This window comes from Lepus europaeus, chromosome 5 (assembly GCF_033115175.1).
Source record: "Lepus europaeus isolate LE1 chromosome 5, mLepTim1.pri, whole genome shotgun sequence".
Taxonomy (NCBI): Eukaryota; Metazoa; Chordata; class Mammalia; order Lagomorpha; family Leporidae; genus Lepus; species Lepus europaeus.
In genome coordinates this window covers 8,940,718-8,968,056 of record NC_084831.1, presented here as the reverse complement: position 1 = coordinate 8,968,056, position 27,339 = coordinate 8,940,718, and the positions used below count along the sequence as shown (strand labels likewise).

The 27,339-nt window shown below is 60.0% G+C and overlaps 1 protein-coding gene across 1 annotated transcript; it reads left to right on the top strand.

Annotated features, from left to right (window-relative positions):
- Window positions 1-27,339, top strand: LRRC38 (leucine rich repeat containing 38). Its single transcript, XM_062193095.1, has 2 exons — window positions 1-658; window positions 27,045-27,339. The coding sequence occupies exons 1-2, from the start codon at window positions 1-3 to the stop codon at window positions 27,296-27,298; spliced, it is 912 nt and encodes a 303-aa protein (XP_062049079.1). The 3' UTR covers window positions 27,299-27,339.

The window sequence follows — 27,339 nt, the reverse complement described above, 5'->3', positions numbered from 1 at the left end:
ATGCGCCCCCGCGCCACCTCCCGCGTCCCCGCCGGCGCCGGCGCCGCGCTCCGGCTCTGCAGCCTCCTGCTGCTGCTGCTGCTGCCGCCGCTCCGGCCCGGGTACGCGTGCCCCGCGGGCTGCGCCTGCACGGACCCGCACACCGTGGACTGCCGCGACCGCGGGCTGCCCAGCGTGCCCGACCCCTTCCCCCTGGACGTGCGCAAGCTGCTGGTGGCCGGCAACCGCATCCAGCGGATCCCCGAGGACTTCTTCATCTTCTACGGCGACCTGGTCTACCTGGACTTCAGGAACAACTCGCTGCGCTCGCTGGAGGACGGCACGTTCAGTGGCTCGGCCAAGCTCGCCTTCCTGGACCTCAGCTACAACAACCTGACCCAGCTGGGCGCCGGCGCCTTCCGCTCGGCCGGGAGGCTGGTGAAGCTGAGCTTGGGCAACAACCGGCTGGCGGGGGTGCACGAGGCCGCCTTCGAGACCCTGGAGTCCCTGCAGGTGCTGGAGCTCAACGACAACCGCTTGCGCAGCCTCAGCGTGGCCGCCCTGGACGCGCTGCCGGCCCTGCGCAGCCTGCGCCTGGACGGGAACCCCTGGCTGTGCGACTGTGACTTCGCGCACCTCTTCGCCTGGATCCAGGAGAACGCCTCCAAACTGCCCAAAGGTGAACGGGCCGGGGGCGCTGGGCAGGGAGCAGGGAGAAGCCACCAGGGTGCGCAGTGCGCTGGGGGGCTTCAGGTTGACACTAAAGAGGAGGCAGCTCCAGCCGCTGCTGCCCTGGCAGGTGCCGGGGGAGTGGGCTTCCTGGGTCTGTGCCCCAGGGCGAGGCGGGGAGGGACCCCTCAGGAGTTCTCCGCAGTTGCTGGGCTCTGAGGCCTGTGTCTTCCCCTGTGTCACCAACCACCCCCTTTCCCAAGTTAGAGACCCGTGAGGTCTCCCTTCCTGGGGCCCAGGAGCGCTCACTGGGCCTGGTGGGTGCAGGGGGCTCCTAGGCGCCCTCAGCGCCCAGGTCATGGTCATGGTGAGTGAGACCGCGGGTTCCTGGTGCTCTCCAGTGGCCCCAGATCCTGAGCTGGCCTCTGCCTCTCATCCCGTTTGCTCCCGGAACAGGTGCAGTCCTGATTGACATTTCCCTGGCTTCTCAGCCCAGATGTGCAGACACAGCTCAATTATTGTCGGGGGGGGGGGGGGGAGGACGGGCGCACCCACTTGGCAGATGGGGACACGAGGGCCCAGGGAGGTGGATGGGGGCTCGGGGATGGGCAGTGGGAGTAACGCGGCAGCCAAGCTGGGAAGCGGAGGATCCTGGCACCCACGGGATGAGCGCCCGACAGGGGCAGGAGGATGACCTTGCCTTTGGGGGATTCCAGCCTCCACTCAGGAGCCTGTGAGCACTGGGGCCGGCAGGGCCGTCTCCCAGCCAGACCCTGCCGCCCGCTTTGCCCCTTGGGTTCTGGCAGTTAGAAGCAGAGCTGCGAAGCACACAGAACCATCAGTGGGGACACAGACGCAGGGGGAGCCTCTGTCTTTCACGGCAATTCAAGGCTGCTGCTTGCTTGGGAGCTGAATCCTTGTGCTCCTGGGCTGGTTCCCTACGTCACAGGCACATACCCGGCGTCTCCGTGGCCGTTCCTCGGCCAGACGGCCCAGGCTGGCTCTGTCCTGCGAGCATCCCTAAAAGGACCCGGCCTGCCAGGCGCAGAGGGCCCCAGCTTTATACACTTTGCCTTCATTCACCTGCCTACGTCCCCGGCCTCTCCCCCCCAGAACACGCTGGCCCAGAGAGAGGGGTAGGGCTGTGCCCTGGTGCTGCGTGCTCATGGTTCGTGGTTGGTTGGGTTGGTGCAGTTGGCTGCCTTTGTTTTCCAGAGGAGGACAAGGTGTGACAGAGCCAGGAGCACCGAGTTTTAGTCTCTGCTCTGCCATGAGTGGCCGTGACCTTGAACAGGCCACTTCGCCTGTCTGGGCCTCGGTTTCTTCAACTCTAGGTTGACCTCTGAACTGTCCGCTGCTTTGGAGTCCGAGGAGCTTGAGATGAGAACAGGCTTAGGATCTGGGTGACTCTGGGCAGGTCACCTGAGTCTCTTGAACCCCACCATCCTCGTGCGTGAAATCGGGGTGCAGGTAACAATGCAGAGACCTCGCACAGGTGGACGTTAGGATGGAAACAGGGTCATGTGGGTGCAAGAGCAGCATTGCACCCTGCCCGACCTGAGGTGCAGGAAGAGAACAGGTACCAGGACGGGATGCGAGGCTGGGAGTGGGGGCGAGGGGCAGGTGCAGCGCCAGGAAGTGTCCGGAGGCCTGAGAGTGAGGTGAGTGTTGGAGGAGAGCACCCCAGGGGCAGTGCCGCGGGCAGCCTGGTCTCCCTGGGTGGCCAGCGCAGTTCCTCTCCACAGCCCCACCTGTGACCCCGCAGGGGCGTAGCTGGTGGAGACTAGCACAGGCCTTGCAGTGAGAGAGCCGGGTTCAGAACTGGCCTCGGAGTGACGGTCCCAGGCAAGTCTCTGCCCTCTCTGAGGTCCGTTCAGGCGTACCCTCCAGCGTGGGTGCCGCGAGGGGCACAGCAACAGCGCCTGGCACGAGTGGAAGTCGTGACCCGCAGGCGCCGTCCACGCCCCTCCCTCCTGGGGTGCATTTGTGCTGTTGCTTGCACTTTTCACGGAGCCCACGAGCCCAGCCTCTGCCACCAAGCTGCGTGACTTCCACTGTCATGCTGCCTCTAATTCTTCCTAGTGTGCACCCCAGCGTCCTCCCCCGTGCAAGGGGATGGCACGGCACCTGCCTCCTGGGGGCGTGGGGAGGGCTGTGAGACACTGAGAACAGCGCCTGGCCCACAGTGAGCGTTCTGCTCTCGTCCTGCGCTTGCTGGGCAGCCTGAGTGACCTGCCTGCCGGCCCACGGAGCTGGGGGGGCCCTGGGACCTCCTGGTTCCAAACCTCCAGCTCCCTGCCCGAGAAAGTCAGGCTCCGTCTGGACACAGCTTCAGGGCCCCCTGTGCCACTCCCAGGGGAAGGAACCACAGGCAAGAACAGAGCAACCCTGGCTGTCGTCCCTGCCCCCCGCCCCCTCCCCAGAGGAGCTGGAGGGAGCCAGAGCTGCCTCCCGTGACCTTGACTCACTCTGACAGTTGCAGAAGTGTGTTCCGGTGCCAGGTGAGCCTCCCCTGTGGCCACGGCACCCGGAGCAGGAAATACAGATACAAAAGCCAGAGCTCACTCAGTATCCTCTTACCGAGTGGCCACAGCGGGAGGCAGGGACTGGCAGCTGAGAAGGTCCTTAGTCCCCTCCATCCAGACTCCCAAGGCCTGAGTCTGAGGCTCAGCTAGGAGGCGGAGCCATCCTGCTGAGGAGGCGAGAGGTCGAGTGGATGCTGGGATGCCCAAGCCATGGAACAAAACCAAACCAGAAAAAAAGGAAAACCCAAGAGGCTGAGGATCCTCGGACCTCATGCCCCAGATGTCCATCAGTATCTGGTGTCGGATAAATGACGAACAATATTTTAATGTCAGTATGTCCCCGGCGATAGCTGGGACATGCATAGACACAAGGCAGTCTCTTATTTTTCTGAAATCCACCACGAATTGGCATCCTGGGTTTGATCGGCCTCCCCAGCACCTCCATCAGGGGTGTCTCTTTGCGGAGTTGTCCTGTGCCCGGCAGGTACCTAGTTTACCCGGCAGGAGGCAAATGAGGCGGGAAGAAGTGAAGTGGGTTGCACGAGGTCACGGAGTGAGTGGTGGAGATGAACTTGAAGTCTGGAGCGTCCAGCCCGACACCTGCTTCCATCTGGTTGGTGTGGAGAGGGAGAGCGAGACTGTCCCCACACTGCCCCGTCCTCCTGAGTCTCTCACTCTTCCGGGAGTGACCTCCAGGGGCTGTCACCAAGCAGACAGAGCCCATCACTCAGACCTGGAAGCCAGTGGCCTCAGAGATCACCCGGGTGACACAGGAAGTAAAGACACAAAAAGGGGCAGCTTAGGGGTGTCTCTGAAAACACCCTCTGAGAACCACGTGTTTGAGGGGCAGAATTCTGGGCCCCCATACCTACTTCCTGAATGAGTGGGGGGGGTCGAGGCCTGGGGACCTGCATTTTAACAGTTCCGCCCCCCCCAGGGGTTCCTGTGCACACTCCACTAAGCACTCCTGCTGCTCAGAGGGAGGGCTTTTTGCTGGATCTGTGGCTCTGTCACTCAACAGCTGTGTGACCTTGTGTAAGTTGCTTGTTGTCTCTGAGCTCCACGTCTCTTTAGGAAGCCAAGGAACATGGGCATTGGAAAGTCTGCAGTTGCCAGGGAAGGGGGTTCCTTTTTATTTAAAGATTTATTTTATTTATTTGAAAGACAGAGTTACAGAGAGGTAGAGACAGAGAGAGAGGTCCTCCATTCACTGGTTCACTTCCCAGATGGCTGCAATGGCTGGAGCTGCGCCAATCTGAAGTCAGGAGCTTCCTCTGGGTCTCCCATGCAGGTGCAGGGGCCCAAGCACTTGGGCCATCTTCTACTGCTTTCCCAGGCCATAGCAGAGAGCTGGATTAGAAGTGGAGCAGCCGGGACTCAAACCAGCGCCCATATGGGATGCCGGTGCTTCAGTCCAGGGCTTTAACCTGCTGTGCCACAGCACCGGCCGGAAGGGGATTCTTGTCTTGGTTTTCCAGACGGGGAAGTTGAGGCCGCAGAAGGCCAGGTGCTTCTCCAAGGCTCTGCTTCTGCCGGACATCAGGGGACTGCCGTCTCTGCTGCAGGGTGGGGCTGGAGAACCTGGACAGCCCAGGGCCCTGGCTAGCGAGCCTGAGGCACTGTTGCAGGGTGAACACACCTTCCACACGCTGTCCCCAGCCTGGGTTCTGGAACCACTGGGAGACAAAACCACTGAAGAGAAGCCAAAGCCAGCAGGTGCCTGGGTGCTTGACCTGTGAGGTGCATGCGGTCACAGGAGAGGCCCGTGCAGGTCTCCAGGTGGGGGGCTGACCTTGCTGAGGGCCCCTCTTGCACCTCCCTGGGTAGTCACTGCCACGTGTGGCCTGCACGTCCCAGCCCACAGCACTGGGGAAGAGATGGGAGCTGATTCTCTCATCCTGCGGCCTGGACACAGGGAGGTCCAGGGAGGGGCCGGGAGGAAGGATGGACCAGGGGCAGAATGGCGCAGGGCCGTGTGTCATGCCTGAGGTCTGCTCACCCAGGCCTTTGTGTGGGGACCACCTTCTAGAAAATACCCACTCTTAAGTGCTTGGAGCATCCAGGCATTCGGGGCTGGGGGAATCGCAACAAGCCGCACCTGCTGGCCTGGCCAGGCCTGGCTCAGGGCTCGCTGGGGAGCCCACCCCCACGTCCCAGAACCCCCTGCCCTTCTCTGATGTCAGATACGCGGAGGGGCCTGGGGTGCTGTAGAGGCGTGGAAACCTCGCATCGCCCTGAGAAAATCGATGGTTTTTCAGCCGAGGGGACAAATGCGGATGCTTGTCTGAGGGTCACCTTGCTCCTTTCTCCCAGGTGCCTCCAAAGTGACTCTGTGTCTTTTCCTTTCCTTTAGGAAATGAATAAAGGCAGCTTGATTTTCCCGATGACAAACATAGCGGGCTTCTGTTCCGGGGCGGGGGGGGGGGGAGCAGACACCACCAGGAAGAAAGCGGGCAGCAGCCCAGCGCCCACCGCGACTAAAGCTTCCTCTGTCCTGTTTTCCTCCACTGCACATATTTATTTTTTTTGACAGGCAGAGTGGACAGTGAGAGAGAGACAGAGAGAAAGGTCTTCCTTCTGTTGGTTCACCCCCGAGTGGCCACTGCAGCCGGTGCACCGCGCTGATCCGAAGCCAGGAGCCAAGTGCTTCCATCCTGGTCTCCCATGGGGTGCAGGGCCCAAGCACTTGGGCCATCCTCCACTGCACTCCCGGGCCACAGCAGAGAGCTGGACTGGAAGAGGGGCAACCGGGACAGAATCCGGCTCCCCGACCGGGACTAGAACCTGGGGTGCTGGTGCCGCAGGCGGAGGATTAGCCTATTGAGCCACGGCCAATATTTTTAAAGAAATTGATAGTGTACCTTTTCTACATGACTTTGCTTTTTAATTAATCTTTTAAATATTTATTTGTTTATTTTGAAAGCCAGGGTTGGCGAGGGAGAGAGGAAGAGAGATCTTTCATCTGCTGGTTCACTCACCAAATGGTCACAATAGCCAGGGCTGGGCCAAGCCGAAGCCAGGAGCCAGGAGCTTCTTCTGGGTCTCCCACATGGGTGCAGGAACCCAAGGACTTGGGCCGTCCTCTACTGCTTTCCCAGGCGCATCAGCAGGGAGCTGGATTGGAAGTGCAGCAGCCGGGACTTGAACCCATGCCCACATGGGCTGCAGGCATCTCAGGTGATGGTTTAACTTGCCACGCCACAATGCTGGCCTCTGATTTTGTTCTTTTATTTAGTTGTGAGCTTCCTGTCATTACAGTTCTCTGAAAATTTAGCTTTTCACGGCCATGGGAAGGGTCGTTTCGTAGATGTGTTAACTGAGCCTGTCTCCAGTTATTAGACATGGGGGTCGTCTCTTCTGTTTGTAAACTTAGTGCTGAGCTGGGAGTCCTCCTATCAGAACTTGAGAAAGTTCACAGAGGGGTGGGCATTGGGCTCAGTGGTTACACTGCTGCTTGGGACGCGTCCACCCCGTCAGAGTGCCTGGGTTCGAGTTCCAGCTCCACTTCCCATCCAGCTTCGTGCTAGTGCACATGCCAAATGCCCACAACAACCAGGGCTGGGCGCTGCCGAAGCCAGGAGCTCGGAACTCTCTGCAGGGACCTAAGCACTTAAGCCGTCACCTGCTGCCTCCCAGGGTGCACCTGAGTGGGACGTTGGGTCTGAAGCGGAGGAGCCGGGACTCGAACCCCGGCGCTCTGATATGGGATGCAGGTGTCATGAGCAGCGGCCTCACCGACCGCATCGCCGTGGTCCCCAGCCACTCTGCCTCCAGCACATTTCAACTAGAAGGCGAACACCGTCAGCATTAGAGTCTGGGTGTGGCTTTGTGGATTGTGATTTTAAACCATATTTTCTGATTCCCTGGGTGAAATAATGACATCTCTCGCTGCTGGCTCCCGGGCCGTGCGTGCACATTCTGTGTTCTGTGTGTGTGTTTGGATTCCTAAGAGAATCGTGCTCCCGAGCGGGGTTGGCTGAGGTCTCAGCTGCTCTCGCGACTGTTCTGTCTCTCCTGTCCCTGGCGGGGCTGTGCACGGCGTGTGTGCCACAGGCTACTGCGTTTTTAAATTGTCTCTCAGAATCAAGTCATTGGGGTGTCACCTTTCTCACCATGACCGGTGTCCAGGGACCGGGTGTCAGCTTTTATGGGCTCCAGAGACTGGAGCCAGCAGTAGATGTGGCCTCAGGCGGCCTTTTTTGCCCCTTGAGCGCTCCCATGAGGTCCTGCTACTCAGCGCCCAGACGCCGGGTCTTCCTGAAAATGCCACAGTCGTCCTGTGGCTCTGTCGGTTAAAAGTCCCAGGGGGAAGTCGCTCCTGGACACCGAGGGACAGGGGGCACACAGCCCCAGGGGACCACCGCCGGGGGTTGCTTTGGAGGCGACAGGAGCACTCGGATGCCCCGGTACTTGTACCCTTTAGCCCACAGCTGCCCACTTCCTGCTCTCCCAGAGTCCTGTGGTCCCCAGCATGGATTGTAGTGCTGCGGGCTTGGCAGGCCGTGTCCATCTGCAGGTGGGCGGTGTCCATCCAGGTGCCCTAGACCCTCCATGGAGGAACGTGTTCACCCAGCGAGTGGACACAGCCAAGCGCATTACTGTCAGTGTGGGCACGCCCCCTGGGCTCCTGTGCCCCGGGCCTGGGTCAGGCTGTCCCTGTCCCGGGGGGTTTCCTCCCTGCCCCCTTGTTCCCTTCCTCGCCTTCTTCGCCGCTCTGCCTCCTCCTCAGTCTTCCCGGCTGCCGAGGCTGGGCTGGGCGCCTGTCCCCTGTCACCGCCTTGGCCCCTGTCCCCCCTGAGCCCTGCTTGACCCACTAGGTCTCACCAATGGCCCTTTTAGGGACAGAGACTGTGCCTTGCTTCTCCTGGAGTCCCCAGCAGCCAGCACAATGCGTGGCCTATTTGGAAACCCTCCAGTGGCTTCCGCTGTGTTTTAGAAGAAATCCAGCCACCTCCCACGGCCCCAAAGACTCCCTACCTGTTTCTCTTCCCCCCTCCCCATCCCCATACCCCGCCCCCTGGCCACACCGGCCTTGGTCTGGTCTGGTCAGGTGCCAGGGTCCAGCCAGGGCCTCTGCCTTGTGAGACTTCGCTCTGCATCGTCCAATGGCTGCGGCTTCCTCGTTGTCAGGTCTCTAAGCAAGCGTCACCTCCTCCAAGAGGCCTTCCCTGACTGTCCCACCCCTTCGCTGCTTATCCTCATTGTGTTCACAGCGTGGCCCTCCCTGAGGTCCACATCGTGGCAAATCTGGCACCACTGGAATTTCAGGCCCCAAGAGATGGGCAGGTTCACCGCCGTGAGCCAGGCCGGTGTAGACGGGTTCCTGGAGGGTCATGAGGATGAGCGAGCCTGGGGGTGCACGCTCAGGAGGCCACCGGGGGCTGGGCCGAGACCACTGGCCTTAGCCTCTGTCCTTACCGAGTCCCGCCTCCCTGAGTCTGGTCTGCAGCTTTGGGGCACCGGCGAGGCTGGGAACGGGGCTCCCCCGGGGTCCCCGCCCAGGTCTGTGATGATCCAGGTGGAAGCCAAGCCGGCAGCCCCCCCCCCCCCCGACGCCTCGGCTCCCCGCCGAGCAAAGTCCGCGTGGATGGGGCGGCTACTGAGGACATGGAGGCCGCGGGTCTCCTGGTGACTCGGGTGCCTCCTCCCGCGTCAGCAGCAGCGGGGCTTCTGGGGAAGGGGGGCGGGCACGGGGCTGCCACCAGGGACCCTGCTTCCTGCTCAGTGAGCCCCAGGGAGTCCTGGGGAGACCTGGGGCACAGGGGGCACTGTACCCCTGTTTCTCCCTGTGTCTCTCGCCGTCTCTCTCTTCTCTCCACCTCCAGACGGGCTTTCTCTGCTTTCCCATCCACCTGGCAAACGATACCCGCCTCCTCCCATCCCATCTCCCCCTCCCCCACTGCCACCCCTTCCCCTCACTCGGAGACCCTCTGGGTCCCAGCCTCCTGGTCCCTGGAGAGGCTGTGTCTGGCTCTGGCAGGCGGCGTCCCTCTTGTCTGCTCAGCTCGGAGGAGAGGTGGGTGACGCGGTACCTGTTGGCTACCAGGAGCTTCTCAGGCTGCCCAGGTGAGGGATGCAGTGTAGGAAGGGGGCTGGGCAGACCACCTACTGGGTGACCTTGACCGTGGCTATCTGGAGGCGGATGAATTCCCCCAGCGCTCCTGGGCCCCCGAGTCCCAAGTCCCGTGGGTCAGGTGCGGGTGTGATGGGATCTGTGCTTTGACCCTGTCCCCGGATGCAGCTGGGCCCTGGGCATCCGGGTCCTGGTTGTGCCACACGGTGCAGCCGCATCACGTTTTCCCGGCACATCCTCGCGGCGGCTGCACTGTGCAGCCTGCCAGTCAAGGAGTCCCCGACGTCCTGTCTCGCCTGTCCTCGCTGGCGGTGTGACAGAAGCCAAGGGCAGGGAGCTGGGACTTGAAGGGGGGCATGGGCCATTCAGGATGAAGGGGCCACTTCTCAGAGGTCAGCCCAAAGCAAAGGGGCACGGGTCGGTTCCAGCCCCGGCCGTGGTCATCTGCGGGGGCGGGGCTGGAGGGTGGGGGTGCTGGGAGTCACCTCCTTCTCTTGTCCTACTCATCACATCCCTGGGAGAGGGGGTTACCCCAGACCAGGAGCGGCGACCACAAACACCCCTGGGACCCGCTGGGTGAGGCTAGCGGGAGAGGGGGTTACCCCAGACCAAGAGCGGTGACCACAAGCACCCCTGGGACCCGCTGGGTGAGGCTAGCGGGAGAGGGGGTTACCCCAGACCAAGAGCGGTGACCACAAGCACCCCTGGGACCCGCTGGGTGAGGCTAGCGGGAGAGGGGGTTACCCCAGACCAGGAGCGGCGACCACAAACACCCCTGGGACCCGCTGGGTGAGGCTAGTGGGAGAGGGGGTTACCCCAGACCAGGAGCGGTGACCACAAGCACCCCTGGGACCCGCTGGGTGAGGCTAGCGGGAGAGGGGGTTACCCCAGACCAGGAGCGGTGACCACAAACACCCCTGGGACCCGCTGGGTGAGGCTAGCGGGAGAGGGGGTTACCCCAGACCAGGAGCGGTGACCACAAACACCCCTGGGACCCGCTGGGTGAGGCTAGCGGGAGAGGGGGTTACCCCAGACCAGGAGCGGCGACCACAAACACCCCTGGGACCCGCTGGGTGAGGCTAGCGGGAGAGGGGGTTACCCCAGACCAGGAGCGGTGACCACAAACACCCCTGGGACCCGCTGGGTGAGGCTAGCGGGAGAGGGGGTTACCCCAGACCAGGAGCGGTGACCACAAACACCCCTGGGACCCGCTGGGTGAGGCTAGCTGGAGAAGCAGCTGTGAGAGCGCGAGAGAGTGTGCCACGCGCCCCTTGAGGGCACCGGGTTGGACGAAGTCCCTGAAGCTTGTCCCACTGGCCACGGGGCCGGGCGCGCCCTGCAGCTCTGACTGTAGCTGATGCCGTGACCTGCGCAGCCTCCTCCAGGGCACAGGGCGAGAGGGTCTGGAAGCCCCTGGACCAACTCCTGGCAGAGGTCCCCTGGGTTGGGGGCTGGCGTGAGGGCCCCACCGCCCCCCGAGGGCTCTCAGATCAGGGGTGCGAGAGTGTTAGGCTCTCGTCCTAGGCAGGGAGCGCACCCCTCCCCAGGGAGACCAGGAAGACCAGCATTGCTTTTCCTGACACCCAGGAGAGGACCTGTGGTTGCACATGGGACCGTCACGCGTGATTCTGTGCATCAGACGTGAACGCTGACTGCATGGAGCGCCGGGGAGCTCAGGGTGAGGCCCAGGATGCACTGTTTCTCTCTCTGGCCTTGACCCCGGCCGGCCACAGACTCCCTGGGTGGGCTTTGGGTCCCTGTTTGCCATCCCAGGTGTGCGGGGAGGATCAGAGGAGCCTGGGGAGACGGTGGAGGCCTCTAGGTGTCGGGGAAGGGCCCAGGTACACGTGCTTTCCAGGCAGACGGCGCAGCACCTGCTGCAGCAAACGCAGCTCCTCCCTCTGCCCCTCTGCAGGCCGCACATGGAACCGCACCCCTCCCTGCTCGTCCCGTGTCCAGTCACAGCCCTCCTCCGCTCAGGGTTTGCCAGGGACTCCCCTCCAGCCACGCGCAGCCTTTATGGGGCTGGCGCTGTGGTACAGTGGCGTAAGCCACCTCTTGCAATGCTGGCATCCCATAAGGGCACCAGTTCAAGTCCTGCTTGCTCCACTTCCAGTCCAGCTCCCTGCTAATGCACCTGGGAAGGCAGTGAGCAGTGCCGAGTGCCTGGGCCCCTGCGCCCACGTGGGAGACCCAGATGGAGTTCCGGGCTCCTGCTTCAGCCTGGCCCAGACCTGGCTCTTTTGGCCATTTGGGGAGTGAACCGATAGTAAATCAACCTCTTCCCTCCCACCCCCGTCTTGTTGCTTTTCAAATAAATCTTTTTTTTTTTTTAAGAAGAGTAGCCCTCGAAGTCCTTCTAGAGGCTTAAAAGGCCCTGGTGACCTGAACCCTCCTGCTTTCCTCACGACCCCATTTCCTGCCATTCTCCCCTTAATCTGCTCTGGGTCCAGGCACCCTGAGCTCCATGGTGCACCTGACACACCAGGCACATTCTCACCCCAGGACCTTTGCACTTGCTGCACCCTCTATGTAGAATGCCTTTCCCCTGATGTCTGTGTAACTTGCCCCCTGTGCAGAAGGCCACCCTCTGCCTGAGCCTTCCCCCGCCTTTGAACCCCACAACCTGCCACCCCAGCTTTCCCTGCCCTTCCCATGGCTTCTCTTTGCCCTGGAGCTCCTGCTCCCATGGCAGGATCACACATTTTCCTGATTTATTCAGGAGCTGTCTCATGGAATTGGAGCCAGAAACGGCCGGGACGTCTCTGTTTTTACCCCAGTGCTGGAAGTGTGCTGGCAGACAGCAGGTGCCGGGTCTGTGTTTGTTGAGTGACTGAATGACTGACTAAGCACACAGTGGGTACTAAGGCAAAGCAAAAGGAAGAAGGATGGAGAGGAGGGGGCTCCTGGACCACCCCCTTGCTTAGAGAAACACACGTGGTTGAATAATTCTCACCTGCCATCAGCGAGCACAGGGTTAGCCAGGGACAGACGCAGCGGCGGCCGAAGGCAGTACCGTGAGCCTGCGTGGGCTTTCACGCTCACTGGTGCTCAGGCTGGAGAGACCTAGGGGCAAGGTCGGGGCTCCCAGGCCCCTTCGAGTCACCACTCCCCTGGGCTCCCCCAGATGCCCTTGGGATGTGCAGACTGGGAGTGGCGAGGCCAGTGTTTCTGAGGGCTGATGCTAAACTGGTAAACGCAGAGACCTGGAAGTGCGCGGCCCCTGTCTGCGGCGTCTGAGGAGCTGTCGCCGAACTCAGAGGCTTTGTTCTAGCCTCAGGAGGTGGCCCTGGGGCTGGGAGCCACGGGGAAGCTGACTTGGATATTCCAGGAGCAGGAACATTTGATCTTCGGGGTGCTGAAAATGAGCTGACGAGAGAGGTAGTGAGGCTCCCATCACTAGAGGCATTCAAGCAGAGGCCCAGTGACTGCTTTCCAGTGGTGCTGGTGGGTGCATCAGGTACCCGGAGAGATTCAGCCAGGGCAGCTTCAGCCCCCTGCCTGTGGCTTCCTGGGGCTCCTCCATCCCGTCCTGGGGGCGCTGGCTGCAGGCGTGCACCTTGAAGGAGATTCCAGTGTGATCCTAACCCAGTGAGGGAGGAAGCCACAGCAATGGTCGCCCCGCCCTGCCCCACCCCTCCCCCTGCCACAGGGCTGAGAAAGAAGCGCCAAGCCCCGAGCCGCCTCCGGCACATCTCACGCCCAGTGCTCACCGGAAACCAGATGGCCTGCCAGCAGCCAGCACTGGTTTCTAAATCCGGAGCATGCACATCCAGTTCCCGCCCAGCTCCCCTTGAGCCAGGGCTGTGGCCCTCTGGGGCTCCCCCCATGAACCAGCGTCACCTGGGCTCCTAGCCTCACAGGGCCGGCCCACCGTGCATGCCACCAGCCCCGTTCATTCACTCGCGGATATTTGTCCGTGCCTCGGCTCCCTGCTCTGGAGGGAGAAGTGTCCCCCTCTTTGCCACTGACCGTTCTGCATAATGGGGGGGGGGGGGTGCCTGAGCCGCGAGCCTGCCCTCTGGCGCCCACTGCTGCCGCACCAGGCTCAGAGCGAGCACAGAGCATCTCACGCAGAGCCTGGCCAGGGATGGGTTAAGCCAGAGGGAACTTGAACCCACCAGAGCAGGCTCGCCACCTGCCCAGAACACATTCAGCTCCCCGCTCCCGGCTCTGGATGCAGCGGGGGAGTGCGACAAAGGCTTTGTCTTCCTGGACAGAACATTCCAGAGGACTCGGACAAGCGCAGGCTGTAGGGTTGGCCAAGGCTCTGAGAGACCAAGTGAGCTGCTGAAAGCCACACGCTGAACCCTGAGAGGCAGAGCCAGGAGCCAGCAGCCCCAGCCGTGACCCGGCACTGTGCCCCCAAGGTTGCAGGTCAGGGGGACGAGCCCCATGGCTGGGAGCTGGGCTTTGGGTTTAACTCCACCACTGTTTGAGTCCAGCTCCTCTGGAGCCCTGCTGTGTGGGCCTGGGTGGACCACTCACCCTCTCTGTGTCAGCTTCCTCGAGTGTGGAGTGTGGCCAGAACTCGTTCCAGCGTCCACTGTGAGGGCCGGGGACGTGACCCTGTCAGGGGCATAGCTCAGAGCAGCCGTGCCATGTGTGGTGGATGCTGCTAGCATCGTCTCAGCAGCAAAGCAACGCCGCCACCCAGGGCCAGTTCTGGAAGCTTCCACCGACCGCAGTGTACCCGTGTGGGCTGGCTGGAGGCTCAGGGCTGCGCGTGGGGAGAGCTGGCGCCCGGCTCGCTCAGCCACCTCTGCAAAGCCCCTGTGCTATTGACAGATGCTGAGGGGCTTGGGGTTGGGGGGGGGTCTTTATTCTGCTACGGGAAGTCACCCCACTGCTGTTGCCCACCTGTGAAAGTTGCCGGTCTGGTGATGGTCAGGTCCTGTCCACCTGCACAGGGTGTTTCTCCTCCCCACGCCCCTGCCTGTGCGCAGCCCTGCACACGCCGCTCAACAGCGCCACCTCGTGGCCCCATCGTGGACACTGTCAGTGCTGGCACCCTCGGAACCAGGAGATGCAAGGTCTGTAGCCAGGATCTTCTTTCTGGAAGACTCGTGACTACCAGTAGGCAGGCAAAGGAAGGGAAAGGTGTTCACCTGCCAGAGACGTCCAGTCTGGAGTCACCCCCAGCTGAGAAGCGCTGTCCTGAAGGGTTCTTGACAAAGAGACTGAGAGAGGAGAGAGGTGATGAAGGCGCAGCCCCTGTCGGAGGCCCTGATGGCAGCGGGAGATTTGGTAACTCTCGCCGCCCGCTGGTAGGTCACCTAGACGGTGGACCCCATCCTCCTCCCAACACGCAGCCTGGCCCTTCTGGCTTGGCCAGCCTCCCACGGTTAGACATTAACAGGGACCTCTGGGTGCTGGAAGGATGCAGCCAGGATGGGGTTGGAGTTTTGGATCCCCCGGATGAGCTGTGGGAGGCAGCAGGCTTACGGGCCACCTTCCAGAAGGTTCTCTCCAACCAGGTCGGTGCTAATCGGTAGACACACGTTAGCATCCACTCAGTGCAGAGTCCGTCCTGTGGCAAGTGTCTGCTATGGAGGACGGAGGTGAGGGTGGAGATGGACATGGGGACGTGGTGGACTGAGCCCTGGCCCCGTGGGGGAGAGGTGAGCATGGCAGGCGTGGTGGATCTGGGGGAGGTGATGAAGCGGCAATGGCAGTGGTGGTCGGGGCAGAGGCCATGACAAAGACAGCGGAAACTCATAGCTAACTTCCCTGAGAGTCGCGTTTTCAACTCTCCTCCATCCAGAAGGGACACAGGACGGAGAAGTCACCCTGGGGCCGGCGGCTTCTCCACGCTCAGGTGTGCAGCCGTGGTCACTGTCCTGAGGTTAGGGCTGGGAGTCAGGCTGGAGGGCAGGACGGAGACGAGCGCCCCTCCCCAGGTAGGACCCACGCACTGTCCCTTCTACAAGAACACGCCGTGGGGGGCCAGGGCAGGCCAGGATGAGCCCTTGACCCTGCCTCTTCGTAGAAACCAGCTCCTCGCTTAATCAGCTGAGTGCTGTGTGGCAGGGCGGGTCACTGGCATCGTCCCCTGTGCGGCAGCCAGCTTTTAATGAAAATCGCAGTTGAGAACGAAGATGAGCACTCTAAGAAATTAGAGCCGGCTTGTCTGCACCCCTGGCCTCTGCAGGGGCGGGAGCACGCACCCAGCACCTTCCCTCCGCCTCCTCGCGCCCTGTCCCTGCACGCCACCAAGGGCTTGCAACAGCGGCTGTAGCACACACAGGGTCCCAGCGCCCGCGCCCTGAGCTAGAACCTGCTGCCTGGGTCCCAGCTGGGAGTCGCGACATCTCCGTTCCAGTCCAAACTCCAGCTGACCTCAGACAGGTGACCCGGTTGTTGGATAAGAGAGAGCCTGAAGGTGTCATGAGCACCCTCAGAGCCACCCTTCTGTGCCGCCAGGAGGTCAGGATGTGGGGGCTGCAAGGCCGGCTGGGCAGGTGCAGGGAAGGGTCTTTCCTTGGCCCAGGTCAGGCCCCCTTAGCTCAGCAAGGAGAAGCAGGCAAGGATTAGAGGGAGGGAGCTGTGGCCACAGGCAGAGGGACCAGCACCCAGGGTGCGTGGAACACCTCCCTTATTGGTCCCGCCCCAGGATGTGGGCGGGAGAGTGGCCTTCCCTGGGGCGTACAGCCGTGGGCTGGGCTGCACTGTATCCCTCTGTCCCCAAGCCTGTACTTGGGAAGACCTGCAACCTGGCACCCCGGGGCTTGGGCAGCCAGTGGACAGAGGCACAATCCACGGGGCCCATGGGCTCGCGCTACAGGACTCAGCTCTGGGCACAAGGGGAGACGGGCAGACTAAGTCAGCAGCGCTCCCTTTTGTGGCTGGTCAGATGGACAGAGAGGAAAGCCTGGCGGAACCCACGGTTCCCGAGTGCAAGGACTTGGAGTGCAATCCCACCCCCGGGGAGCATCTCAGGGAGTCCGGGGGAGAGCACCTGGGAGGAGGCTCGCCGTAGCCTTGTTTCTGGTGGGGAAGAAGCTGGAGACCTCCTGGGCTTGAGTGAGGAGCCATGCTCGCCTCACCGTGGAACATTCGGGGCTGTACACAGCGGGGGCGTGGCTATGTTTGTTGAGTGGAAGATGCTCCCGGTGTGGTCGTGCAGAGAGCACGCGGGGCCTTGGAAACAACCCCGGACGGCCCCAGCCCACGTGCCAGTAACCTTGCATTTATGGGCTCTTCTCTCCCCCTCTGCCTGTTTCCCTGTCTCCGCGTGTGTGCAGGCTTTGCCCAACTCAGCAGAATTAGGACAACAAATGTGCATTTTTCATGGCATAAAGTGTTTCTCAGACCCTGGCCTTGGCCCTCATTGGTCAGTTCTGGGGGTGGGGGGCAGAGCAGAGGGCCCCCAAGGAGGCTACAGCTGAGGCTAGTTTGTTGGCGAGAGGTTGGGAGTGGCGGGCGAGATTAATCTCCCTCCACCATCTGCTGCGTCACTGTCTATTTCCGGAGGGTGGCAGCTCCAGCCCTGACCGGCTCAGGTGTCAGCTGCTGGGAGGAAGCTGTCGGGCCAGGGCAGGGCAGGCTGCCCCGTGCAAGGGTGAGCCCCACTGCAGAGGCGGAGGTGGCCGCACGGCCTGGGCCACTTTGGTTTGCTGGGGGTCAGGTGCAGGTGGCCGCTTACCAGGCACAAGGTTGGTAGTGAACTCCCTGCCTGTTGGGACTGCCTGCAGGGTTGCCCACAGGAGAGGAGAGGAACTGTGTTGCATCCCCACTGCCTCCCACGGGCCTCCTGCCACCACGCCCGGGGTCTGCAGGCCCCTGGCAGGGTTAGCTGACCTGGGACTGTGGGGCAGAGACTGGCAGGTCTGGCTTCTCCTTGGACTCTGTTTTCCTACAGTCTGTCGGCGGGGCCTCCCGAGTGTAAACAGCAGGAGCCAACTCTGTGCTGGGATGCCAGCCAATGCACAGAACTGAAGACACACTTACGGAACTGAGTGGGCTCGGGGCACTGAAATTTGAGTGCCGTGGCACAGGGTGACACGGGCTGCGTGTGGGTCACGTGCAGACCCTTTGGCCAGGAGCGGTTTGTGCAGCGCTGCACCCGGACATGCCCAGTGGGTGAGAAGTGATCGTCCTGGGAGGGGTCTGGCAGCCACGGGGCAGCAGGTGACACCTGCAGTGCTCAAAGTGCCTCCCCCCACAAGACCTGTCTGGTTCCTAACCCCTGGGTGCATGAAGGTGACCTTCTTGGGAGGGCCTTTGCAGGATCTGGGGGTGAGCTCACCCTGGGTTGAGGGTGGGTTTGCCCTAGGGCCAGGGGCAGGGGTCCCTGTAGGAGAGAGGCTGAGGGAGGTTTGAGAGACAGGAATGTGGGGGTGCGGCGTGAGCAGAGGAGTGATTGGATGGAAGTTTGTCCAGAAGACTCACTCTGGCTGCCGAGGGAAGCCCCAGGACAGCCTGCCAGGTAGGGGCAGGAAGACAACCGGTTGATCTTAGAGAGGCTGACACTGATTTTCTGAATCCTCTTCGCATCTCTCATTCATGCATTCATTCATTTCTAAGCCCAGGGAGGGAACTGGGTTCTCTGTGGATAACCCACCGTTACTGTTATGGCTTCACACATCGTCCGTAATCCGTAAGTAGGGTTTCTCCGTCTGGGAGGAGCCTCTGGGATGAAGGCAAAGAAACTTGAAAATTCATAGCTCCCAGCATCTTTGCCTTGAAGAACCTCTGTGCTGATGTCTCTAGACCCAGGGTTTGAAAGACGATTTTAAAGATGTATGTATTTATTTGAAGGGCAGAATTACACACACACACAGAGAGAGAGAGAGAGAGACAGAGAGAGAGAGAGAGAGAGAGACTGTGTGTGTGTGTGGGGGGGGGATCTTCCACCCTTCCACCTGCTGGTTCACTCCCCTGATGGCTGCAACAACGGGGGCTGGGCCAGCCCGAAGCCAGGAGCCAGGAGCTTCATCTGGGTCTCCCACATGGGTGCTGGGGCCCAAGGACCTGGACCATCCTCTGCTGCTTTCCCAGGCACATTAGCAGGGAGCTGAATGGGAAGTGGAGCAGCCGGGACTTGAACTGGCGCCCATACGGGATGCTGGTGTCATAGGCAGCAGCTTTACCTGCTATGCCACAGCACCAGCCCCTGATTGGCTTTTTTAACACACTAGACCTCACCGACAGACTACTGGCCACAGCCCCCGACTGGGAAGACCCCTCGGTCTTGTCACCCAGAGAGTTCTAACTCGTTCCAGTGTTTCTCAGGGTGTGTGATGAACACTTGCTATGTGCAGGCCCTGAGCTGGGAGGCAGAGTTCTCCGGGGAGGAGTCAGCCTCACTGGAGGAGGTGTTGGGGGACCAGGAAGCAGAACTCTATGAGTCAGGGGGAGGAGGAGCCCGGGAAGCATTCTGGGCAGGCTTCCTAGAGGGGGTTTCCTGAGTGTGTGTTGAGTAGGAAGAGTTGACAAACTTGAGTATTTTAGGCCTGAGGGCTACACAATATCTGGTACAGTTACTCAGCTCTGCTGTTGCAGCTCTAAACCAGCCGTAGATGACATGGAAGCCAGTGGGTGAGTAAGATTTTATTTACAAGGGGCCGGCACTGTGGCATAGTTGCTAAAGCCACCTCCTTCAGTGTTGGCATCCCATATGGGCACCAGTTCGAGTCCCGGCAGCTGCACTTCCAATCTGGTGCTGATGGCCTGGGAAACAAGTAGAGGATGGCCCAAACACTTGGGCCCCTGCTCCTGTGTTGGAGTGCAGAAGAAGCTCCTGGCTCCTGGCTTCAGATCAGCCCAGCTCTGGCCATTGCAGCCATTTGGGGAGTGAACCAGTGGGTAGAAGACCTCTCTCTCTCTCTCTGCCTCTGCCTCTCTGTAGCTCTGCCTTTCAAATAAATAAATAAATCTTTTAAAAAAGATTTAATTTACAAAAATATACAGGAAAGGGCCAGCACTGTGGCACAGTGGGTCGAGCCACCATTTGCAATGCCAGCATCCATATAGGAGCGCCCATTCAAGTCCCAGCTGCTCCACTTCCAATCTAGCTCCCTGCTAATGCGTCTGGGAAACAGCAAATGATGGTCTGAGTTCTTGGGCCCCTGCACCTACGTGGGAGACCCAGATAGAGTTCCTGCCTCCTGGCTTCAGCCTGGCCCGATCTAGGCCATTGCAGCCATCTGGGAGTGAGCCAGCAGGTGGACGATCTCTCTTGCCTTCCCTCCTTCTCTTTCCAACAAATACAACATATCTTCCATGTATGTCTATATGTGGGCAGGCAGAGGGAGGGTGGACAAGGTGTGTGGGCAGGAGGGTGCTGACTTCTGGTCTTTGTCGTCCAGGGGAGCCCAGCAGGCTCTGGGTTTCAGAGTTTTTCAGAGTTAGGATGTGTGCACAGACGTAGCGAGGTGTCTCGGGGGTGGGACCCGGGTCTCAGCACGAAATTCACTCGTGTTCCACGTACACCTTGGATGTTACCTAGCCTGGTGGTGATTCTGGCTTTGAAGATTTATTTATTTAAAAAGCAGAGTGGCAGAGAGACAGGGAGAGACAGAAAGGGGAAAGAGAGATCTCTCTTCCGGTTCACTCCCTACATGGTTGCAATAACCAAGGCTTTGAACTCCATCCTGGTCTCCCACGGGGGTGGCAGGGGCCCAAGTCCTTGGAACATCTTCCCAGGTGCCATTAGCAGGAAGCTGGATGGGAAGAGGAGCAGCCAGGACTCGACCTGGCGCTCTGGCGTAGGATGCTGGCTTCCCAAGCAGCGAACCTCTGTGCCACAGCACCAGCCCTGGGAGGTGACTACACACTATTTTGAGTGCTTCTGCGTTTTGATGTGACCACGTGAGGTCAGGTGTGGGAGTTTCCAGTTTTAGCATCCTATGGGTATTCAGAAAGTTCTGGATTTTGGAGCATTCTTGGGTTTCCAGTCTCGCATTTGGGGATTAGCAATGTTCAACCCACATCTTCCTGGTTGTGTTTCCTTCATGACCCTCACCGAGACAGGCTCCTTCCTCAGGTGGCGGGAGTCAGGTGCAGGCACAAGTTGGAAATCTGAACAGTCCAAGGCAGGCTTTCCAAACTCAGGCAGTGAGCTTTTCAGTCGGCCCCTTCCCCATGCACGCGCCATCATCACCATGCGGCTCTCAGTGGGGCTGGGCCTGGCCACAGCCACAGACAGCAGTGTACTAACACTGGCTGGCTGGCATCTCCCCATGTGGCACAGTCTGTGTAGCATACAGCCTGGGGATTGCTGGAATGTTCTAGAACTTCTTCCACTGCCTAACTGGCGCGTGCCCTGAGGGGCCGACTGAGCTGGCACAGCCTTGGGTCTCACAGCCTGGGAGAGCCAGATTGTCTGGGTGAGTCCTAGCGTGGATGCCTCCTTGCTGTGTATCCTTGGACTAGTCTGGGCCTCCGTTTGTTCATCGTGAAGTGGAGACAATTATAGCGGCCCCCAGTGGGTGGACGCGAGGGCCCCGGGGGCTGATGCTCTTGGAGCCGTGAGCAGCCTCTGGCACATGTGTGGTATTGTGGCCAGTGCTGGCCATCCAGCTCCATTCTTTGTTTTTTGTTTTTGTTTTTGTTTTTGTTTTTCATTAAAAACAATTGAGATGCATTAATCTTATTTCTCAAATAAACGTTACTGTTTTAAAAGTTTACAAGTGATCACGGGGCGTGTTGTCGGGCACCGTGTGATATTTTGGTCTCTGGAGAGCTGCCTCAGGGAAGAGCGGGGACCCGGAAAGTGGCAGGGGGCTGTCCCGGGGGCTCCGGACGCCTCCACTGCCCCTGTTCCCCACAGCCTCCTGCTCGTCCCTCTTGGCTCTCCCGCAAGCTTTCTCTGGCGCCTTCCCTGCTGCTTGTCACTCTGTCTCCAAGTTTCACCAGGCCCTGCTGCCTCCACCATCAGACCTCAGCTGCTGGAGGCCAGGGATGCCGCCTTCTCCTCCCTCCCCTCTCACCCTCGCTCGCTTTTTCCTTCCTCTTCCTCTTCCTCTTCCTCCTCCCCTCTCTCTTCTCCTCTTCTTCCTCCTGGTTGGTAAATGCCTGGATGAAAAGAAGAGATTTAATAACTAAATGTCTACTTAGTAACTAAAAGTTGACTTGTCTTAGAAGGTTGCTGTCTTTTAAAATATTATTTGTTTTGATTTATTTGCAAGGTGAAGAGACAGAGAAAGCTCTCATCCAGTGGTTCACACCCTGCTGCTGGCAACAGCCAGGGCTGGACCAGGTTGAAACCAGGAGCTTGGAACTCCATCTGGGTCCCCCATGTGGGTGGCAGGGACCCAAGTACTTGGGCCATCACCTGCTGCCTCCCAGGGTGCACACTAGCTAGGAGCCGGAATTGAGAGTAGGACCAGTACCCAGAGCCAGGCGGCTGACAATGAGGTGCCTGTGTCCCCTGTGGCGTCTGAACCATACCACCAAGTGCCCTCCCTGAGGGTTACCGTCTTAGTCAGCTCAGCCTGCCTTAGGTCAGGCGGCTTGCACAGCACGTGTGTCCCTCTGCAGCTCTGAAGTTCAAGTTCAGCTGCAGTCAGGGCGCCTGCGTGGCTGGTCCCGGTGAGGGCTCCCTTCCTGGCTTGCTCTGCCTTCCTGCTGTCCCCCTGCACAGCAGGCAGAGAGGGGGCGGGTGTCTCTGGCCTCTTCCTATAGGAACCCCAGTACTGTCCAAGAAGCCCCACCCTTAAAACTTCACGCAGCCCCCGTACTTCTCACGGTCCATCGCATCGGGAGTGCGGGCTTCCACACAGCGATGTTGGGGAGGGGAAATGAGTGTAGCAGCCACCTGATTAGCAGGCACTCCTGTTGGGAGCCGTGGTTCCCGCCCAGGGGACTTTTGGGAATGCCCGGAGAAGTGATTGATGGTCGGTGAGCGGGGGTGGTGCCGGCATCCCCTGTGCAGAAGGCAGGGAGGCTGATAAACATCTCAGGGAGCACAGGACCACCCCCCCCAAATCGGACAGTCACCCTGCTCCAAATATCAGTTGTGCCGAAGTTAAGAAACCCCGAGTAAGGTCTTGCAGGAGAGAAGGAACCCCAAAGTCAGGGACCCCAACTTCAGTTCCACAATCGGTCTCTTATTCAGGTCCCTGCAGTGGCCACGCCCCCCTCCTTTGGCCGGTCCCCCATGCTCCTGCCTGACCCACTCTCTCTGTCCATCTCATCTCATTTCTCTGCCTTTGTGAGCTACGAACATCCATTCAGTCAGCAATGTGAGCTGACATCTTCCAAAACTGTCACTTTGCACAAGCGCCAGGTCCAATCTCCAGGCACAAAGAACGTCAGGGAAATCGGAATTGACTGGATTTGCTGCGGCAGCCGGGGGAGGTGGGCGGGCGAGCGGCCTGGGCTGTGTGGCCATGCTGGGGTTGTTCTTGTTGGCACCGCTCACGGAAGACAGATTCCCAGGAAGCGTCTGGCCAGACGGCGTTGTGGGAGGAGTTTGAAGGTTGTGTGTGATCCCCGGCTTCGCTACGCTGCCTGGCTTCACGCAGCCCCGTATCACGTGTTCTCGTGACATCTTTGCCCGAGGTAGGATGGGGCAAGGAGGCACCTGCCTTGATTTTGTCCACTTATCCACGGACGAAATCGGAGTCCGTAAGACTCTCAGCTTCGTGCTGCCTCACAGCCCTCCGGCTTTGTTCGCATCCACTTAGCAGGCTCCGAAGTAGCCGCAAGCTTGGCCTCTTAAGAAAGAGATTGGGACCAGCACTGTGGTGCAGGGGTTAAGCCTCTGGCTCGAGTCCTGGCTGCTCCACTTCCAATCCAGCTCCCTGCGAATGCACCTGGGAAAGCAGTGGAAGATGGCCCAAGTGCTTGCCCCCCACCCCGTCTCTCTCTGCCTTTGAAATAAATAAACATCATTTTTAGAAAGAGCGGAACAGTCAAAAGCTGTAGCCAAGTGTAAGCTGTTGAGGCCTGCAGACCTCGGGTCCAGCTCACCCCTTGGGTCTTTTTTTTTTTTTTTAAGATTTATTTAGTTTACTTGAAAGTCACAGTTACACACAGAGAGAAGGAGAGGCAGAGAGAGATCTTCCATCTGCTGGTTCACTCCCCAATTGGCCGCAACGGCCAAAGCTGCCCCAATCCAAAGCCAGGAGCTTCTTCCAGGTCTCCCACATAGGCACAGGGGCCCAAGGACTTGGGCCATCCTCCACTGCTTTCCCAGGCCATAGCAGAGAGCTGGATGGGAAGTGGAGCAGCCGGGTCTCAAACTGGCGCCCATATGGGGTGCTGGCACTGCAGGCAGCAGCTTTACCTGCTACGCCAGTGTCGGCCCCCCACCCCTTGGGTCTTTAAAGCAGGCTCAGATTCAGGGACAGCAAGGAGCTGGGGCCTGATTGCTAAGCAACAGTTCCCATGGCGAGGAAAACATGGTGGGTAGGCTGCAGACCACCTCAAAGGGGCCAGGCCAGAAGGAAGGAGGAAGCTGGGACACTGTTCCTCCATCTTCTGTTTCAGAGCCGGGGAAGGAAAGATGCAAAGTAAGCAAAGGCTGCTCTTTGCCGCATGAAAGGCAGCTAATTAGCGAGGTGTGAAGAAGGCGCCCTGACTCCCAGATGAGCTGGAAATGGACTGAGGGTCAGCTCTCGACACCGGGAAGCACCGGCCCAGAGAGCAAGTGCAGGTCTCGCTCAGAGTTGCAAGGGAAGCCAGAAGTAAGCCACCATGGAGACGGCTGAGCTTGGGGCCCCTTGCACCCAAAGAGCAAGTGTCAGACCCCAGAGCCAGAAGCGCGGGTTCAAATCCTAGCTCCGCCACCACGAGGCTGTGCTGTCAAAGGTGCGCTGTGTGGATTTGCTGGGCTTGGGTTTTCTCAGCTGGAAGATGGGCATCATAGCAGCACCTGGCTCGGCAGGTGGCCGCGGGAAGTAGCAGTTAGCTTGCATGCAATGCTCAGAACAGGGTGTGCCCATCCTGAGTGGGGTGGGACTGGCAGCCACTGCTGCTTCCTTTTCTTTTTTTCCTGGGTCAGAAACGGACGTCTGACATCATGCATTCACTTAGGTGCAGCAGGAGTCATTGTGTTTGCGCATGGTTCAGGAGGGAGAGACTGGGCTTAGTAATAAACAATCTAGGGGCTTAACACGACACAAGTGCGTTTTTTATTTTTTAAAATTATTGATGGGAGAGGCGGAGAGAGCGAGCATGCACTCCCATTCACCTGTTCAGTCCTCAGGTATCCACAAGGTTGCCGGGGATGAAACTGGGAGCTGGGGCTGGGGGCGAGGGCTGAGCACGGACCCCAGGCACTCTGTATCGCAGGGCTGAGTGCCTGCCTTCCTCTGCCTGCCTCTTTGCTTCGTGTCCAGCGAGGCGGGTGGTGGGGCTGGGGCTGTGTTCCTAGAGTGTGCCCCGGGGCCTTGGCCGTCACCACCAGGGGCTTCCTCGCGGCCGGGCCCTGCCTTTGTCATGCTGAGTCCTTCTTGTTGCCCCCGCTGCTGCTCCTTGGCCACACAGTGCTCCCCAAATGCCCACCTTCTTGTCTGCCCGGGAAGTTCTCCCGTGGCCTTTAGAGCTTAGTGATGACACCACCCCCGGACACTCATCATCTTTCCGCCCGTAGCTTTCGTGACACGTTTTGAGTATTTCCTGATATAAAAGCACCTGCTGTGCTGTGTGAGAGCTGTGTCCCCGGAGTCCACTACATAGTAAACACTCAAAGAGAACTTGTTGAACAGATGAACAGGTGTCTGTCTCCTCCCACTGGGACTCACTCTCTGTGGGCAGGGGCCCTCTTTGCTCTGTTGATCACCAATGCCTTGGCATAGGCGAAGTACTCAGTGCGTGTTTGTTGAGTGCATAAACAAGTGTACACAGTGCTCAGTTGCTCACGTTTCAGGCAACCCTCCGTTGGGGCTCACATAAGCAATCAGAGGGTATAGTGTTGAGAGCCACCCCCCACTTCACTTGGTGCCAGATGGGGTCCCCCCCCCCAGAAAATTAGCTCACAGGTTAGGGAACAGCCTGCAGGAGGCATCTCTAGGTTGTTGCAACCAGTGCCCTAGGAGCCAGGTGACTGGTAGCTTCTGTCCCTCCCATGTGAAGGCAGTGCTGGGCTGCATCCTATCCCCTGCACCCCAACAGTTTTCCCCCACTCTCTTCCATTCAGGGACTCAGCGGCCACTGGCGAGGTCTCTGGAGCCACCCTGCTGGCTTGGCCACGTGTGCACTCTGCAGCTTTGGGCAGGTTGCTTCACCTCTCTGAGCCCAGTCCTCCACCTGCTGCACTGGGACACTCTAGGGGCCTGCCCCAGGGAGTTGCTGTAGGCCTCCGTGTGTGCATCTGTGTCAAGTGCTGACACAGCGCCTGGCCCATGCTGTGTCCACAGCTGCTGTCATACAGCTCTTAGCGCCCGCTCCGCTGTGGTTCTTTTTCTAGACGGGAGGGTGGGACACTCGTCCTTAAGTCAAACACTTTTTTTTTTTTTTGACAGGCAGAGTGGACAGTGAAAGAGAGACAGAGAAAGGTCTTCCTTTTTTTTGTCATTGGTTCACCCTCCAATGGCCGCCGCGGTAGGCGCGCTGCGGCCGGCGCACTGCGCTGATCCGATGGCAGGAGCCAGGTGCTTCTCCTGGTCTCCCATGGGGTGCAGGGCCCAAGAACTTGGGCCATCCTCCACTGCACTCCCTGGCCACAGCAGAGAGCTGGCCTGGAAGAGGGGCAACCGAGACAGGATCGGTGCCCCGACCGGGACTAGAACCCGGTGTGCAGGTGCCGCAAGGCGGAGGATTAGCCTAGTGAGCCGCGGCGCCGGCCAAGTCAAACACTCTTGAAGTGATGGCAACTCGTGTGCGTAAAATAGTCAGTGGGTTTGTCTGGATACGGGAGGGGGAGTGTCCCAGGGGTCTCAGGCTGGGCTCAGACAGTGACAAAACACTGCTGCTCCATGGGCGTGGCACCAGAATCACCCGGTGACGAAAACGGCAGAGGAGGCCGGTGCTGGGCACAGCAGCTTAACTGGCCACTTGGGACGTTTGCATCCATATCGCAAGTCCCAGCCACTCAGTTTCTGACCCAGCTTCTTGCTGATCCACAGCCAAGGAGGCAGCAGTGGTGGCTCACGTCCCTGGGTCCCCGCCACCCACGTGGGAGACCTGGATGGACTTCTGGATTCCCAGCTGTGGTCTGGACCAGCCCTGGCTGTTGTGGGCATTTGGGGGAATGAACCAACAGAGAGAAGATCTCTCTGTATCGTTCACTGTGTTTCAAGTAAAATAAAAAAATTAAATTAAAACTTCAGGGTCAAGGCCCCCTGCCCCAGACCTGCAGAAGCTGAGGCTCCGGGGTGGTGCCTGGGCCCCTGCATTTGGACAAAGCCTGTAGGTGACCCTTACACACCTGGAGCCCACCCCCCAAGCTTCCTAGGAGCAGGTGTGGTTGGAGGCCTCCTTCAGTGCAGCCTTCCTGGTGCATGCTTCCAGGGTGCTGAGGGTGCCACGGGACTGGGCAGACCCCCTACTCATTTCTGTCCTGAAGCTGGCACAGAGGAGGGCGGCATGTGACGAGGGGAAGGGCACGGCCAGCTGGAGGGAGCAGCCTCTGGCTGGCACCGCCACGGCTGCTTATAACCCAGGTTTGGGTCAAATGTGCTGCCCCCCCGCCCCGAGCCCACCACAGTCACAAGCACCAGGCCTGAACTCAGGTAGGGGCATGCTCTGACTGTTCCCACGCTGATAATCCTGCTGCTTTGTGAACAAACGTGGCCTCCCACTCCATCCAGCTTTCCTTGCCTTTTGCTTTGGGGGCTGCTCCCCCTTCGCTGGCTCTGCCCCGGGGCCACGGCCTAAACGTCTCTACCATCCCACCTGCCTTCCCACAGGCCTCGACGCCATCCAGTGCTCCCTGCCCGTGGAGAACCGCAGGGTCTCACTGCACGAGCTGTCGGAGGCCAGCTTCAGCGAGTGCAGGTTCAGCCTGTCGCTCACGGACCTCTTCATCATCATCTTCTCGGGCGTGGCCGTCTCCATCGCCGCCATCGTCTCCAGCTTCTTCCTGGCCACCGTGGTGCAGTGCTTCCAGAGGTGTGCCCCCAACAAAGACACAGAGGACGAAGATGAGGATGAGGACGACTGAGCCGCCCCCCGCACCGCCCCCACCTGCCGGCACCTGCTGAA

Coding starts and splice junctions, on each gene's coding strand:
- LRRC38 (XM_062193095.1), top strand. CDS start 1: ATGCGCCCCCGCGCCACCTCCCGCGTCCCCGCCGGCGCCGGCGCCGCG. Junction 659..27,044: donor CGCCTCCAAACTGCCCAAAG/GTGAACGGGCCG, acceptor GCCTTCCCACAG/GCCTCGACGCCATCCAGTGC.